General features: G+C 29.4%; 1 protein-coding gene across 5 annotated transcripts in view; it reads right to left on the bottom strand.

The window, feature by feature from the left end:
• Nucleotides 1-18,799, bottom strand: part of LOC108763649 (ATP-binding cassette sub-family G member 4) — a 45,896-nt gene that overhangs the window by 7,265 nt on the left and 19,832 nt on the right. For all 5 annotated transcript variants that reach the window (XM_018511477.1, XM_018511476.1, XM_018511475.1 and 2 more), the window contains one exon: nucleotides 3,015-3,132. In XM_018511477.1, coding sequence (XP_018366979.1) covers nucleotides 3,015-3,132 — 118 coding nt within the window. The remainder of the gene's footprint in view (nucleotides 1-3,014; nucleotides 3,133-18,799) is intronic.

Genomic DNA, 18,799 nt, shown 5'->3' with positions numbered 1-18,799 from the left:
TAAAACGCGATATCTTGCAAGTGTAGATATGCTGCACTGATTGACTATGAAACCGGTTTGGAAAAGAAGCAAACAAGCAGCGAAACAACTTTTACGCAGCAACAAATACATCGTAGGTCACTTATTCAAAGGCAAACTGCATCGAACCTGCGAACATTATGAAGATTCCAAAAAGATAATTAATTTTGAAGCGCGATTATAGACGGCCAAAACTGGATGGATCAGAAGTGATTCATATTATTCGGTTTGGTACATTTTTTGTGTCATCATATGCGTTTATAATTTATCCCTGCATTTTATAGTCATATACATTTTGAACTTTAACTAAATTACGGTAGAATATTTTTCAAAATATACTGCGACATAAAAACTCGGTAACTGTGCAAACACGATTTATTATAATTGCAGATTTATTATAATTGCTTTATATACTGTAAATGTCTGTCTCGATCGAAAAGCAATCATACAACATCGTTATGCTGAGCAATTAGTGACCGGATCTGCGTGTTGACTTCTATAAAATGTATACTTGTCGAAAACCAGTTCGAGCAATTTAATAGAAAAGCAGTTCTCGCCGAGATGTCATGTGTAACGCCCTTGTACAATTCAAAGGTAATGGCAGCAAAAAAGATATGTCAAGTTGATTTCCTGCTGATAAAGTTCTTATACAATCTCTACGCAAAATATAGCAGAGACAGGAACGCGCCTTGACATCATAATAACTCTATTCGATTTGTACGCAAATGAAAAGGAACCTTTTTTTATGTATGACGCAGAATGCAAAGTATATAGGAAATCTCAAACGACTGTTGTAACATATTGAAAGACATAGTATTTTAAAAGATATTACATTATTTTTGGATAAGTCAATTCAGAATCCGTTGATTTATTTAAATAAATAAATATGCTGTATTAGTTGCGTCATTCCGAGACATATGTTCAAAAAAGTTATATGTTATGTCTTAAAAGATAAATTAGAAAATTTTCATGAATTTTTTTACAGCAATTTACATAATTTTTTTCTGACAAAGACATCATAAATTACTTCATTAAACAGAACCATTCTGATAGTAGTTGATTGTAGACAATATTAATTGATTGTAGACAATATTAAAAATAGAAAGTCTATATTAATCCGAATATATTAATTTTTTTAAGGGTCTATTATATATAGAGAGAGTTACTTTGCAAAGTAAATTAAAATTGGAAATGTGCCAATATTTATACTACAAATTATATGTATGTGAAAGATGTATGAATAACATTATGTTTGTTATTCATACATCTTTTGTTGTGGTTGTTAACAACACGCTTTTATTATTTATTTATTTTATTTATCATTAAAAATTAAATTCTTTTAAACAATAATGACAAAAATCTTAGTTTTTTAATATAAGTACTTTAAGTACTCAAAATGATTCATGCAAAATTTCATCATGATAAAGCGATTAATTGTTGTATAAATAAAAAATAAATCAATTTTATTTATTCGCAAAACACCTAATATAATCTGTAATTTTGTCATAATTTTGTTGTTGTTTTGAGAACGTATGTTATATATCCTTAAGTCATTTTAAAATAATGTCAAACGTTTTCACGGATCGATTTCAGTATGACATGCAGAAAATTATCAAACATTATCAAATTTATGTACGATATATGTACGTAGATATTTCTGTTGCAAAATTTTTATTATCAACAGCGGTATATTTCTGTTCCGTAGTGTCGTAATAGAACGCGAAGAAAGTGATATCGTGTATCGCCAAAGAAAGTGAGACCGTAGTATGGCGAAGAAAGTGAAACGTTTGGACAAGATTTGAACAAAAAATTGAAAGTGCGCGACGAGGTCATGGCGAAATAACATGATGAAATCGATCTTTTTTTATGTAAAGAGACAGCAAGTTTATGATGACGTGCGTGGAATAGATTTACGAATTTACCAGTGCTAGAATTTACTTGTAATTTTCGGTCGATTTTCAGCTCGGTTCCCGTTCCTTACCCCCCCGCGCAATTTAAATATACCGATCGGGACGGGAACTAAGCTGAAAATCGGCTGAAAGTTGCAAATAAATTCTAGTATTGAGGAATACCTAGATATTTAATAACAAAGCACAAATTCCAAAGCTGAGGTACTAATTATCGTAAAGAGAAAGCGAAAGGGATATTGTCTCTGATTTCTCAATGTGTACCGCATTTGTTTATTGACATATGAACAATAAGCGTTAGAATTTCTCGCAAGAAATACCTATTGCTGGACGTTTTAATTAATAAACTGACGGTAAATCTTAAGAAAGTGCGAGATTTATAATAATATATCAAGTAGTAATATCGAATAATAATGATTTAATATATGACAAACATTTTTTAATAAAACAAAAAAATGAATTCCTAATAAAATTTATAAAGATCGTGCTGGATGATAAATTAAAAGTGATTTGTTTTGTAAAAGATTTAAGAATAAAAGATTTATGATACAAGCTTTAATAAGGAAACAAAATAAATTGCCAATTAATGAAGCTCATTATAACTAGATTGTGCTGAATGCTAAATCAAAAGTGATTTTTTGGAAGCGATCGTTTATTAATTGTTTTTATAAAATTTTTTAATTTTTTTTGGATATCTCCCACAACTTTTCTTTTAATAATCTTTTGCTAGTACAGAATTACTAACAACATAAGGGAATAATTAAAACGTGACGATCGTGAACACTCATGAATCACAAAGCATAATCAATAATGGCTGTTTAACAATAAATAGAAAATGATATTTTATCTGCTACTATTACGAGCTTATTTGTATCTATGAGAATATATGTATAAATTTTAATTTAATAATATGTTTCGAGCTAATATAATAATAACAAGACGACAAGTGCGGTTGTTTTAGCGAATATGCGCAAGGTTATATTTTACTTAAAACGCACGCCTTTCTTATTTAGCGCCACTTTAGCGCACCATTACATTATTATTTCATTGGCAGTAACTATATCGTGTGGAAGCTCCACGCTGACTCACTTGTATCCGGTGAGGATATTTAAGAGCGTTGATTTTCCAGCGCCTGAAGGGCCCATAATAGCCGTTAGTTCGCTGGAGCGCAGTCTGCCGCTGACGGATTTGAGGATTGTTTTCGAATCTGAAATAAAAAAATTAAACTTTTAGATTCGTGAAAACTAAGAGTAAATCTTAGTATTTCCCATTTATCAACGTACACTGTCAAAAATAAAATGTTAATTTTAACTTAATAAAGACATGTAGTGGACTTTTCGAGATATGCAAAAATATTAAAATTAACATTTTATTTTTGACAGTGTAATAGTTCCAATAAACAAGTGAAAGTATTTTCTGTTTGCGCAAGAAGAATTAAAAAAAAATGAAATAATTACATTATGACAAAAATCATTACATCATAACAAAGTTAAAGAGGATGTCAAAAACCCAGATCGTAATTAAAAAAAAAAATTTTGTATATTACCGTTTTTACCAAACTTAAAACGTTTACTAATACCATCATGTCATTCATCAGTTAACTACTGTCACAACTGGTTGGGTGCTTAAATAAACTTAATTCTTTCATTAGAGTACAGAAAGACAGATCAAATATAACTTCCCCTCCTAAGATATAATATATAAAATAAATTGCAATGATTGTAACGCGTCATATGTGGAACAGACAAAGAGACAACTTGGCACTAGAATTAATGAACATAGAAATAATATCAAACATGAATCGTCTAGACATTATGTAATTACACAACATATCTTACAATACAATCATTCATTTGATTGGGAAGGCACGAAGATTTTAGAGTTTGATAATAACTATAATAAGAGAAGAATCTCATGCAGAAATGTTTTATATATTAAAGAACAGACAGAGGAAATTAACTTGCAAAAAGACACAGAAAATCTCTGGACGAATCGTATTTCGTTCTATTAGAGTTCGTTCGGAATAACAATCATAAATAGACATATATACTTGGATGTCTTATACGTTTTTACATTCGAATCTGAGCATCGATTGCGATTAGACACATTTCACGTTTATATTCTGGTATTCATGTAATTCTTATAATTTATCTATTCTTTTTTACAAAATTTGGCTCCAACATGTTTGATTACGAACAGATTAATTCTCACGCTGAGTTCTTTAAATCTTGTTATTGATTCTCGCTGACGATTGACGACTTTAATTTTGCCTTGACCTAGCGTGATGCTGGACATTATAATTATTTTTGGAAAGTCAATACATTTTTATCAAAATCTTTGAGATGACATTAATAATTTGCTGATTTTGTAAGTTTTGTCCATTTCGTTTTATCCACACATTGACAAAAAGACATTTTGAAGTGACTTACCGATTTTAGTATATAAGACTAGTTTATGTGCGAACAATTTTTATACACTTTTGGTAATGTATGTATATGTAAAAAAATTTTTTTTCACCTAACTTTTTCAATCATTTTTTATAATTGAAGAAGGACCGGTGGTCCCAAAACGTATTTAAAATTTGTTATGTTCGATTAAATATTAATTCAAATTGTCAACCATCTTTGGCTCGATCATTGACCTTGTTTAATATTTCTTTATTTTTACATTAATACGAACGTTCACATACTTTTATGAAAAAATTATTTAACAAATGTTTTTGATACAAATACGTAATATAACTCAGTGAGGAACAAAGTTACAGGATGTTTATTCATTTGATCAGTATATTTTAATGTTTTTAATGCAAATGCGTAATATAATTCAATGAGAAACAAAAATAAAGGATGTTCATTCCGAGATTTATTCATTTGATCGGTATATTTATTCATGGATTAAAATACGGAAAAATAAATTTATGGCATACGCGTATTTACAATAGCAGATAATTAAGAGATATATTCAGTCTTATTTCAAGTAATATCTTAAGATACTGATACAGCTTTCTGATTAGTTTTTTTATGACATCTTAAGATTATATTTAAGATAATCTCAATATAAGAATCGACTATAAATACTGGCCTATATGTATTAGTGATATTCTTGATGAGAATTGATGGATTAATCAGAATTCAACATTTTTTTTCATACGATCGTCAGTCAACCGTTGACCGTTGTACCGAGATGGCATAATTTAATCTCTGCTTTTTATACGAAATCGACAACTAATATATATCTCGGACAAAGAGAACAGATTAAAGTCCGCAAGACAAATATCCTCGTACATTGTATTCGTATATAATCAAGTTTATGTGATTCACATGAAGTTGCAAGGCCGGAAGAGCGACTTTAATTGATGAGTCGACCCGCTACAACGTAAAAAGCTAAATCATTGCGTTATTTTCAACTTCAGTTAAAGTGTCAATCTCGTTCAGCGATTTATATAATATATATAATAAGAGAAATTAAGCGATAAAGAAAAAACAATAAAAATTAATAACAATTAAACGAAAATATACGTATAATCTGTATATTTTTATTTCATAATTAATTATATAAAGATTCGGCTCGGCATCATAATTTCTACGTGTTATTTAACAAATATTTTTTATGCAAATGCGTAATATAATTCAATGAAGAACAAAATTAGAGGATATTTATTCATTTAATCAATATATTTTAATGTTTTTCTTCGCATATTTAGAAATGTGAATCAATGTGCATATTTTATTTTATCTGATTGCAAACTGCTTGATTAAGTGCAGATAATATAAAGAACAGATACTAATTGAATATATTAATTAAACGCAACAGTTTTAATTTTAAATCTTAATCGTGACAAAAAAAATTCATCCACGTTTTCAAACAAATATTTTTCTCTTATTGCGTCAGACGCAAGTTTTGTTTGTGCCAATAATATAAAACTATTGCAATATTCTTGAAATGTGGGAATTCCGTTTCAAAACTTCACTAAAAAAGTTCTTCTAATATTCATAGTTAATTTATTATTCTATTTATTATTCAATCAAAGAAACACGTTTTTGAAACACGTTTCTTATTATTAGCTAAAGACAAATCAAATTAATTACTCTTCAACGCGAAGCATTCAGTGTAATTTTATTTTAATTTCAATATCTAGAAAGAGTTTTTTTATTTTTGCGATAATATACATATACTAATAGACACAAAATTTATGAAGCAAAAGGAAAGTGTTTAACGTATATAAAAAAAAATTTATCAATCTGACTCAATGTACGTAAGAAACGATAAGATGGTTTTATCACAGTCGAATGTCATGTAATTTGACTTCCCAGCTTTATAGCGATTTTATATTCTTATTTCAAAATTGTAAGTAAAGAAGTAAATAATAGTCTAAATAGCGTTTTAGCAATCATAGCTTCCTAAATAGAAACACTTGATTTAAAGTTAAGCTACTTTTGCTATGCGTTTGTTCCAAGGAAAAAGCAACGAGAACGAGTTAATGTATTGTTGACCGCAAAACTTTGCATATTATTTCTCACAGTATGGCCTGCATAATCATCGAAACAATAGACTGTACGATGTCCGGCAAAACGTGATTCTCTTAAAACGCAGTTCTCTGTTCTTCGATTTTAAAACTTTAACACGTTTAACAGATACTACAAAAGTAAAATAAAATATGTAAAATATATAAATATATAAAAAGATATACAAATTTTAGCTAAATATATACAAAATAAAAGTTGAATACTTTTTAACTATTATAATATACATTACTAAAAGTTAATTTTATAGGTTATACTGAAGAATTATTTAAAGATCATTTTAATTTCTGAGATCTCCAAAAACGTCACAAAAAACGTTTTATTCATTAATCGTTTTTAATTACTATTATAAAAAAAAAAGTTAAGAAACAGTTTTACTGAAATATTAAAAAATTTAAGTAAGAGTTTCCTACATTATTTTATTGATTTGACAAAATTATTTTTATATCTGTATCAAGCTAAATTTTTAGATGCTTCAGTAAAATCATTCCTTCCGTAAGGAAAAAATATATTGTTTACTTTTATTCATTTGGCCATTCGAACAAATTATTTCGTACGAAAATAATAGCGAAATATTCTTATCGCTTAAAGACATTCCACGTGTTGTCTTTCCACAGCGTTACGTATGCCCGCAAAAGTAACAATTTAACATTCTCTGAAGAAGATAAACGCCACTATTGTCACATATGTCATTCATATCCTTCAACCTGGCTATTCTGGTAGTTCTCGATACGTGCACAAATATTTGAGATCCGAATGTGAAGGTGCATAAAATTGTAATAATACAATAAAATATTATTTTAATTTCAAGGCGAACTGGTTCCGATCCACTTTTAAGAACGAATACGTACCAGGACAGTGCCCGAGAATTCTAGGAAGCAGATCAAGCGACAAAAGCGAACCTTATGTAAATCTCTGAATGTCAAACGCAAATAGTTTTGTATTTTTTTACAATAAATGGCGTACGAATTTATTATGAACGTTATATATTCGATGAAGTGTCTTTATTATCGATATTGCTTTTTACGAGCGACCCATTTATTACACAGAAAGAACAATTTCGCTAAAGTATTTAAAAATTTAGCTAGATACAGATCTGAAAACAATTTTATTGAGCCATTACAATAATTATGTAGGAAACACGTACACGAGCAATATTACACGTACGATGAGCAATATTACATAAAATTTTAATAATTTATCAGTTTAATGTACCTATATTCGCCGTAATTAATTTGATTGCACAATAAAATTTTTTTTTAATTATTTAGTTGAATTTTTAAATACTTTTTTTTTTAGTAAAATCGTTCTTTCCATGTTTATTATTTATACGTTTATCGCGTATGTATCTGAAAATTCTTATAAATCCGGTTTATCTACCATTAGACAAGATACTATTAAATTTTTAGATTAAATAAAAAACGAATATACAAAACTTTTTATTAATTACCATATTATTTATCGTTTTGCAATGTACATCAGTTTTTCACCAGATATAGGCATTGTTGCTGTTACTAGGAAATCTGCTAATGTTTCTCTTCACATAGCTATCAATGTAATAAACAGGAAATATGATTTTTAGAATATCCTGTGTATTTCCCGTGTTTTTCTCGGCGCGAAGTTAACGTGAGGCCATTTATTATCTCGTAAGATAATTTCGCTTTGACAGTTTAGCGCACCAAATGACGTTTACTGCTTAAATGTACATTACGATCGTTTAACTACTATATAATTACTATACGTATACAAAGTGTTTCAGAAATAGTTGGCCAAACTCTAAAAGCGTATTCCACTCATTATAAGGATGAAAAAAGTCATATAAACATAAGTTCGGAAATGCTTTTTTTCCAAGTTATTAACATTTCTTATTTACTAAATGGGTAAATATGTAATTTAGGGAAGTCCCCCCTCCCCCCAATGATCTTGACCTTGACATATGTTGTCAAGATCATGGCCCTAAGTGACCTTGAGAAAGTTTTAACCATCGGACGTTACTCTCGTTAAAAAGTTATAAAATATAGATATAAGTATAAAATAAAATATAGATACAAGTATAAAATAAAAAAAATATTTATAATTGGGAAAGGAAGCGTTTCCGAACCTATGTTTATATGACTTTTTTTCATCCTTACAATGAGTAGAATATGATCTCAAAGTTTGGCCAACTATTTCTGAAACACTCTGTATATACAGAGTGTTTCTTAAATAGCGGACACTAATCATATAGCGCTATTCCTGATTAAAAATTGAATCGAAGTCCTCTACCATTTTGTAATCTTCACAATAATTGATGAAATATTAATGTCTAAAGATTGCCAAGTAAACGATTGCCGAATCACTTAATGCTATTCCTGATAAAAAATTAAATCAAAAAGTCCTCTACCATTTTGCAATTTTTGTGTTAGTTAATGATTGGGCAGCTGGATACGCGCTTATTCAGCAATATTTAGAAATTAATATTTCGTCAACCATTGCGGAAATTGTAAAACTGTAAAGGACTTTTCGACTCAATTTTTAATTAGGAATAACTTTATATGATTAGTGTCCGCTATTTAAGAAACATCTTGTATATATATATATATATATATATATGTGTGTGTGTGTGTATACGGTACGATCTTATATAATTGCTTTTTCATGAATCAACGTTACATATAAATACGATGTCATAGAAACGCTAATAACGCGGATCATAAATTAATACAGGGTGGGCCATCTATTGGTACGTTTTTACAGAGTGGGCCATCTATTGGTACGTTTTTAAAAATGCGATCAAATGAGCATACATTGATATTTTTTATTAATTTTTTTTTGTTGTGAAGCTAAAAGTATCCGCGTCAAGAATGAAAAACGATTTCGTTCATGTGGCTCCCTCTAAAAAAAATTAATAAAAAATATCAATGTATGCTCATTTGATCGCATTTTTAAAAACGTACCAATAGATGGCCCACCCTGTATAAAGCTATTAAAACTCGGATTTATCGTGCCACTTATAATTGGGTCAAATAACAACTATTATTACTGATTAAGTATACTATAGGGACATTCGCGTAACCAAATATATTTATGCCTCAATTTATGCTAATGATTAATAGATATAATTAATAACTAAGTAGAAATAAGTTTATTCGTAAGTCAGAGGATTTTAGTGCTTCGTTAATATCCTTTAATACACATCTTTAGATTATTCGTATCCTGCGCATTTCTTTTCTTTGAAATACTAAGAGCACCTGATCAAAGATATCGGACTCTTTTCTATTCCTAAAAAAAGTTTGGCATCTAGAGAACAAGATTTGTACGTCGCCGGTCTCAATTCGTGCAACTTCGAAATTCACCTTTAGGTCACAAATAACCCAATGTGTGTACAGAGTGTACATTTTTTGTAATTAAAAAATTTTTATTTTTTTCTGTATTTTCAACTAATCAGTTGTATTGCGGGAATATTTCGCGAATTATTAAAAAAATAATTTAACCCTAGAACAACATATTAGCCCTTAATAAACACGATTTTTGGCATCCTTGTGCTAAACATTGTTAGTAATATCATATATTATGTTGTCTGTAATGTTAAAACATTCTTTTAATAAATTAAAGTTTTTTTTAATAGCAATAATAATAAAATGCATTGTTTAAAATGTAAATGCAATATATCTTCAATTTATAGCCATTCATGCATATTAAAAAAAACATTATTTTCAGGTCGTCAATGTACCTGCGCAAGTACTCAATAACTAAACTTGGAGAGCCGAATTGAACTATTATTTTTTGTAGTTTGGAATATATCAATTTTAAGACATATATATATAAACTATATTTTTTCTTTAAACATTTTTGTTTCAGAATTTAACATTTTTATATGAAACAGTGCATTTTTCTTATTTTGTTAATTATAGTTATAACAATTTATTAATAATTTGTTACGAATATATAACTGTACAAATACTTTCTAAAGATGTCAAAATATATGTAAAAATCGTTTAATAATTTATATATACTTGTAAAAGTGATGAAAATTCATGCAGGACACGAATGACCGGAAGTGTGTAGTAAGGGTGCCAAAAACTAAGGTGTGTACTAAGGATTAATATTAACACCCTGAGAAAACTGGTCTGGTTGGATTAAATAGTAATTCTGATGGAAAAATTGACGAATTAAAATTTTTTGGTTAAATTTATTAGAATTCTAGCTGAAATATAATTAGAATTCTGATTAATATAATAATTCTGATGAAAATAAGAATTCTGATAGATTTTTACCAGAAATATTTGTATCAATCAGAATTCTGGTTATCTCAACTAGAATACTAATAACTTTAAAATTCCGATCTGTCCATTTTCAACCTGAAATTGTTTTCAGAGTATTATTAAAAACCGTTAACAAATCCAGCTCTAATTGAATAGGCTTACTTCTCTACTTACATACAATTATTGTACATTTACATATCGGTTCATTCATTTATTATAAGTATAATTAATGTTTCTATTTTTAAAATTTGTGTTGTATAATTTTTACCCTGTTTTCTGAATCAGTATTTCCAAGCACGACCATGTGTTGTAATGAGAACGCGAATTCCGTTATCGCTTGAATAGAGAGCGGTCTCTATTCAATTTGAAAAAAAAGCAAAGTATGCAAAGTGCAAGTGCTGTTGACCTAGTCTTTATTTCTCGAAAAGCGAATGTAGAAATGACCTCCACGTACTGATGACTGCTTCGTACGTAGCAACAAACTACAGTACAGTGATTAATTTAATTAAAGCAAAACGCTACGTCCTCGTGGAGAAATATGCGATTATATATCTAATAAACAAACTATTTCATAAGCGTGGAAAGAGGAGAACAAAAATATCAACGTGGATAGCGAAGGCCATCTATCATAGTCAATGTAGGTCAGTAGGTCCCTAACATGTGCTTCGCTATTATTTCGAAATCATTAATGTTGTGTGCTCACCGTGACTTATTCTAAAATTATTGCATTGCACGAAGATATAAAAAAATATCAGAGTTACTCCCCAAGAGTATTCAAATTCCTAATAAAGTTACAATTAAAATTGATATCAATTAATAAATTTTATTTAAATAAAACATATATTTCAAGCTTTACTCGGCGTAACTGCGCAGTTCATTCGTATAATTTCACGATAACTGGTGCTTCTCTGAAAAATATAAAGTAAATATCTACGTCTGCAATAACACCCACGTGCCATTAATTGCACTATTGTTTGCTGTCGATTGATCATGTACGTAGAATATCGCCGACCATGCGTGAACGAGCGTTCAAAGTTCAAGTCGGGCCTAGACACGTGCAGAGAGAAAGAGAGATGAATCGAGTTGGCTAATTTCAAGTCTGGAAGAGGCTGCACCTTGGGCTGCACGAATTGCGCAAACAGTGGATTGCAAAAATCTCGCTATGACATACGGCAGTTTACAACGTTAAATTACTCCGCTTGCTTATATAGAGAGAAAGAGAGAGACAAACAGAGAGAGAGAGTGAGAGAGAGAGAGAGAGAGAGAGAGAGAGAGAGAGAGAGAGAGAGAGAGAGACGATAAAGTCTCAAATTCTCATGCCTGACTAACTATCTTTGTGAGGTCATGCTAAACTTTCTTCATTTTATTTTGCAATCGCGCGGATATAAGCAATAAAACTTTACATCTTATTGAGACGTAAAGTTTTGTAACCTAATTTCATAATGTATTGTATAGCGTAACATCAACCATGACGAAAAGTTCTATTTCGATACTCATACTGCTTCGATAATTTTAACACAAGGTTTACACAAGAAAACACAAAATAATCTAGAAAAATCGGCATACAAAATTACTCCTTGCAATTTCTCTACATGTCGCTCTGAAGAGAACGAAAAATTATGTAAACATTTTCTTCGAAAACATCAATATTGACGTTTCATTCATATAATAATTTTGTGATAGAAAAATAAAAAGTATCTAAGATCTGTGTTGAATTTCTGAGATGTGAAAATATGAGTTTATTCATCAGACGGCATTCATGAACTCGTCTGCTCTTAATTCATCGCTATTCTCAAATGTTTATTAAAACATTTTAACAGCTGCAAGGAAAATGATAATTGCGAGCAAGTATTATTCGATAAGGAATGTTGAACGCTCGATAAGTCATTGTGTCACGTTTTGTTATGTGAACATCGCCTTGGTGCAAAAAAAAAGTTTGCAATAAAAAAAGAGAAAAGTTTGATATAGGAATTTCTGCGAGAAGAAAGATCGTAAGAAATCATGATAAAGAGAGTATCGTAAAAGAAAGTAAAATAAAGAGTAAAAGTCAGTAATAGGATACATAGTTATTGTTCCATGAAGCAAGTTTCCTTCATACTTTTTGCACACGTCAAAACGTGTCGTTCAGGCACGCGAACGATCTAGGTCGTATCGTTATACTCAAAATGTATCTTAATTGCTCTCTAAATCGGAGAAAAACACACGCGGTGATCGTTACATTTCTTTAAAGGCGTTATAAGAATTTGAGAAATGTAGGTCGTAATGTAATTTGTATTTTCCGAGAAATCTCTGTTTAAGGAGGTTGTAAGGGCATAAAACACATATATTAATATTTTCGCTTTAAACAAACTACATACATATGAAAGTTGTGTTCATAACATTCTGGTTTATTGAGCAACACATTTTTATAGGTTATTTATTTTATTTGTTATTAGTTTTATTGTTATAAACAAAAATTGTTAAAATAATAAGAAAAATCTAAATGTTTTTTATATAAATATATTAAGTACTAAACATGACTTATGCAAAATTTCATTGAGATTCACCATTAGTTTATAACAAATAACAAATTTTATTTATTTACTGAACAATTAATGTCTGCATCTCAAGATAACTTTACAAAAATATTGTTCAATTCCTAGAGTATTTATATAAAAAAATTGAAATTTTTATCATTATTTTATAATACATTTTCATATATTTATATTAGAGTACAAATTAAAAAAATATTACTACTTATTTAAATAACTTTTGATCCAGATGGTCAATTGTTTCTATTTTTTTTTGTATTATTATTAAATAAAATTTAGAATAGTCTGTAATTTTTTCAAGTAGTTCTTAACATATTGCATTTGCCTTACAACCTCCTTAAGCAGGTACAATTCATCAGCGATATGTCGTGATTTAAAAGATCGAATTTATTAAATATGGATAAGTTTGCCTTGTCGATAATCTTTTTCATATCAGTAACATATAGTTATATTCTCCTTGTGCACATTTTTATAATAAGACAAGTACACTTGACAATACACTATTTAAAAAAGATCATGCACATTTAAAAAAAAGATCATGCAAATTTCATGCACATTTAACGGAAGTAAATTTGAAGCATAAGTATAACATTAAAAACATTTAATATTGTCAATGAAAATAAAGTTGCAAGTAACTTAAATTTAATGTTCACATGCATTAAGTTTTATGCAAATCTATATAAAATTTTATGGAAAATACACTAAATTTCTTAAAGCCTTATGGAAAATACACTAAATTTCATGTACATATACACAAATATACTTTTCAATTATAAGTACATTAAATTTAATGTAATGTCATTAAATTAAATTAATTGGTGTAAAAGAGTATATTAAATATATTTTCATGACATTTTTAAAAGTACACTGTTAGAAATGTAATCACGAACTTCCTTTACATGTAAATGAAGCTCGTGGTTATGAACGAAATTAAAAGTAATTAATTTAACTGAAAATTAAGTTACAGTAGTTACTTAAATATATAATGAACGTGTGCATTAAATTTCATAAAACTTTAAAGTATTATACATTAAATTTCATGTACATGTACACAAATATACTTTTCAGTTATAAATACATTAAATTTAATGTAATATGTAACATGAAATTAAATTCAAATTATGTAACTTAAAAATAAAAGAACATTAAATTTCATGAAATTTTTAACAGTGTATATTAAATGTTAATTAAATTCAAGAACATTTCTAACAGTGTATAGGTGAACTTGAAATATCTTCTTAATGACAGTCTTCATTGGTCATTTTCGATGAGACATCTTAAAAGAGAAAATCATCAAAATACGTGCATCCACAAATGCATACCTATAATTACGTGTTCCAAGATAAGAATTATCGAACATAATGAAATATCACTCTACTATATCTTTATCTAGCTATGACAATTATTATCGTTTGTAATACGTGTTTCCTCGGTCCCGAGCAAACAATGACTCTTCTATAATATTGTACATTAAACGAATAATATTTCTTGCTCGTCCGTGCCAAGTTACGAAAGCATCCGAACAATTGAAATATCCGACAATAGTAATGTCTATCACTGGAAAAAGAAAAAAAATTTTTTTAATATGACGCACCATCGCCCGGTACTTAATCGACATTCATCTTTGACAGGAAGATGAGTATTATTACTGAGGTGTCTCCGCAAGATAGCATTACTAGAATAATGTAATAGTATTATGTCTTGAATTACGTAATCGCCTGTATTATAGACTTTAAATAACGTTCTCAAGGCCTTCGGATTTTCAGTTCCCGCGCCGAGATGACATGATATGCCTTATAATGGCGCATTATAAAAAATGTTTTGACTTTCACGATCGATGGCACGATAATGCATAATTGATCGATACCGTATCTTCGTTATTTGTTTCAAATCATTCAAACATTTATTCGATGTCCTTGTTTAATTATCAAAGAGCAAATGACTGATATTCAAATCAAAAGTACTCTCTGATACTTATAAAGTAAATTTACTTTCGAGAATATCCAAAGAAACGATGATCCGCGGATAATATCAGTGAAATGAAATTTTATCATTTCAAGTGAAGCGATTTACTTTGCGTGCGCGATAAGACGTAACAAAGACTCTCCAATGATATTTACCACTCGATATTGTTATTGTTTATGTTTATCTATCGACCATACACATCGAGATTTAAGGAGGTTGTAAGGCAAATGCAATATGTTAAGAAGTACTTGAAAAAATTACAGACTATTCTAAATTTCATTTAATAATAATACCAAAAAAAATAGAAACAATTGACCATCTGGATCAAAAGTTATTTAAATAAATAGTAATATTTTTTTAATCTGTACTCTAATATAAATATATGAAAATGTATTATACAATAATGATAAAAATCTCAATTTTTTTATATAAATACTCTAGGAATTCAACAATATTTTTGTAAAGTTTTCTTGAGATGCAGACATTAATTGTTCAGTAAATAAATAAAATTTGTTATTTGTTATAAACTAATGGTGAATCTCAATGAAACTTTGCATAAGTCATGTTTAGTATTTAATATATTTATATAAAAAAATATTTAGATTTTTCTTATTATTTTAACAATTTTTGTTTATAACAATAAAAATAATAACAAATAAAATAAATAACCTATAAAAATGTGTTGCTCAATAAAACCAGAATGTTATGAACACAACTTTCACGTGTATGTAGTTTGTTTAAAGCGTAAATAGTAATATATTTATGTAATTTGTTTAAAGCGAAAATATTAATATATGTGTTTTATGCCCTTACAACCTCCTTAAGCACGCGAGTAAATTAAAGAGAAACGTATCCCATTTCTTGAAGAAAATCATCCATTTCCTAAAACTTTTTCTAAAATAGTCTTAGATGCACTTGAGATGCACGCGTACGATTAGATTGAGATTTGCGTGTTTCTTTGTGTTCGAAAATTATAGGTATACCGACGTAATTGATGTACATCGGAAACCTCTGAGGTATCATTTTACATCGGCCTTCCTGCAAAATTGAGATCACTAACCGTACTCGTGAGAAACAAGCACGTCGAATTATTCTTTTTATGATGGATTCCTCATCGGGAACTCGGAGAAACACATATGCATGTTACTCATATTACTTATTTACGAATCAAAATGTTGCGCTCACGCGATAAAAAAAAATAAGTGAAGGCAATTATCCATCGCAATTGTCTAATAACTTGATTCTATCATAACGAAAATTTCAGTAAACAGCATTGAAAACGATCGATTCTAAAATCCCCGATTGATTCTTTTTATAGTACTCCAAAGACCGATTCGTTGCGGAAGTATTCTCATGCGAGCTATAAGAACAAGACAAATGCGTCATGTTTTTAGCCTATAAATAATCGGAATATACAGGGTGGGCCATCTATTGGTACGTTTTTAAAAATGCGATCAAATGAGCATACATTGATATTTTTTATTAATTTTTTTTAGAGGGAGCCACATGAACGAAATCGTTTTTCATTCTTGACGCGGATACTTTTAGCTTCACAACAAAAAAAAATTAATAAAAAATATCAATGTATGCTCATTTGATCGCATTTTTAAAAACGTACCAATAGATGGCCCACTCTGTAAAAACGTACCAATAGATGGCCCACCCTGTACAACGTAATCTATGACGTATACCTAACACATAAAATATGTAACGAAACGTCGCGTGTCAAATATAGTCTGATCGCAAAGGGCATTAGAGTAAATGGGTTGTGTACACATAAAGAAGTGTAGTAACAATTAGATTATCGATTTGGAGTATAGGTACAGCATTGATACTCTATATAACAGGTGGTATTGTTTAGCTTGCGTCCATGAACTGCATAGCGTCAATACATATATAGTATCGGATGGCCTGCTAGACGTTTATGTTTAATTTAAAGTATGAACTGAAGCTATTCACAAGTCTTTCGCTTTTGTGCGCCGCATTCCAGCGTTATCTCTCTCATATGCTATATCACGATGATAAGAGTACCCGGGACTGCACTCGCGGAATACGTGGAATCCGCGCCCATTGCCACGCCATTGCGTCGTGTTGCATTTCTTTAGACATGCATTTCTTTGACGTGTTTGGCACGCGAGTGGTGAACTTTCACTCGACGGTCAATGTCATCGGAAACCAGTTTGTAATCATACGAACAGCGCCGGCTGGTATACGAGAAGATGGAGAGAGAAAAAAAAAGAAAATCCTCTGTGCTTGTTTTGGAGGTTCTTTTTGGGTATGTGCAAATGACTCGAAAGACATTCACAGCTCGGGTGTTCTCGAACAATGAAGTTACCTGCTATCGCATCAGATGTTCAACACGTGATACATTATTTAAAAAACCATGTAATATCGGATAATTAATCGATACTAGGAAGATAGTTACGCGATAAGTAACATCATTTTCACGAAATAAGTTAAACGATACTTTGTAGCTAATAATATTATAAAAAGCACGTTATTGCTTGTAAAAAGTTTTTAAATCGACATTATATTCTGCTTTCCCCCATAACTCGGAAACAAATTATACACATCTAGTTATAAACCTAACCGATTAAGATGTAAAAATAAATCTCGGTCTGCAGAGAAATGAGAAAACTAAAACCGAAAACTAAAATCAATTTAAACTGAAAAGAAAAAATAAAGAAAGAAAGAGAGTGAATAGATGGTTCAATTTCTAATAGACATATCTAATAGAATTTCTAACAGATAATAAAATAAAATAATCGTAAAAAAATAGTCGGATTATTTTGACATATACATTATATTTTCTAAATCTTTTGGAGTGAAATTTTATTTCAAAAGACTAAAAAAATTGAGTCAGTCTTGAAAAAATAGTGAAAATATTTTCATTCTTGAACAAGAGTGGCAGATTTTCATTCTTTAGGAGTGAGATTTTATTCTTTTGGAGCAGAATTTCAGTCTTTTGGAGTGAATTTCACTCCAAAAGAGTAAAATCTTACTCCAAAAACAGTGAAAATCTGTCACTCTTGATCAAGAGTGAAAAGTTTCACTTTTTTTCAAGACTGGCTCAATTTTCACTCCAAAAGGTTTAGAGAATAAAGTATGATTCATATGCACGAGAAGATTGGTTGTCGCTCGTTATTAGCAACATTCGAGCTACTATAAAGATAAAGCTTCAATCTATAACGTTTCTAATTTCAATGGCGAATTATTATACACGAACATTCAACGATGCGTTAAAATATTCACTGAAAATTCCTTGCATACAGTATTCTATCTACGCGAAATAATCATACAAGCTAATAATAAAATTACAATTTCGACTTTTATGTTTAATGTCAACTGTATCACGTATATATTAAAATTTGTTTGTTTTGGTTCGTAGCTCTTCTTATTTTAATTTCTTTTATAGATATTTATTAACCTGTATTGTAATCTGGATGAAAGTTAACGTAATATTAAAATGTATTTTATTATGAAGATTTTACGATACATAATTAAGCAAATTATTTTACGAAAATAAATAATGTATGATAATTTGTAATATTTGCGAATGTAATATTTCTGGATGCTCGATGCTAAAAGCTATCCAATTTCCATTATATTAC

This window comes from Trachymyrmex cornetzi, unplaced genomic scaffold (assembly GCF_001594075.2).
Source record: "Trachymyrmex cornetzi isolate Tcor2-1 unplaced genomic scaffold, Tcor1.1 scaffold372, whole genome shotgun sequence".
Lineage (NCBI taxonomy): Eukaryota > Metazoa > Arthropoda > Insecta > Hymenoptera > Formicidae > Trachymyrmex > Trachymyrmex cornetzi.
The sequence above is the reverse complement of the archived record's forward strand: the minus strand, read 5'-3'. Positions and strand labels throughout refer to the sequence as shown.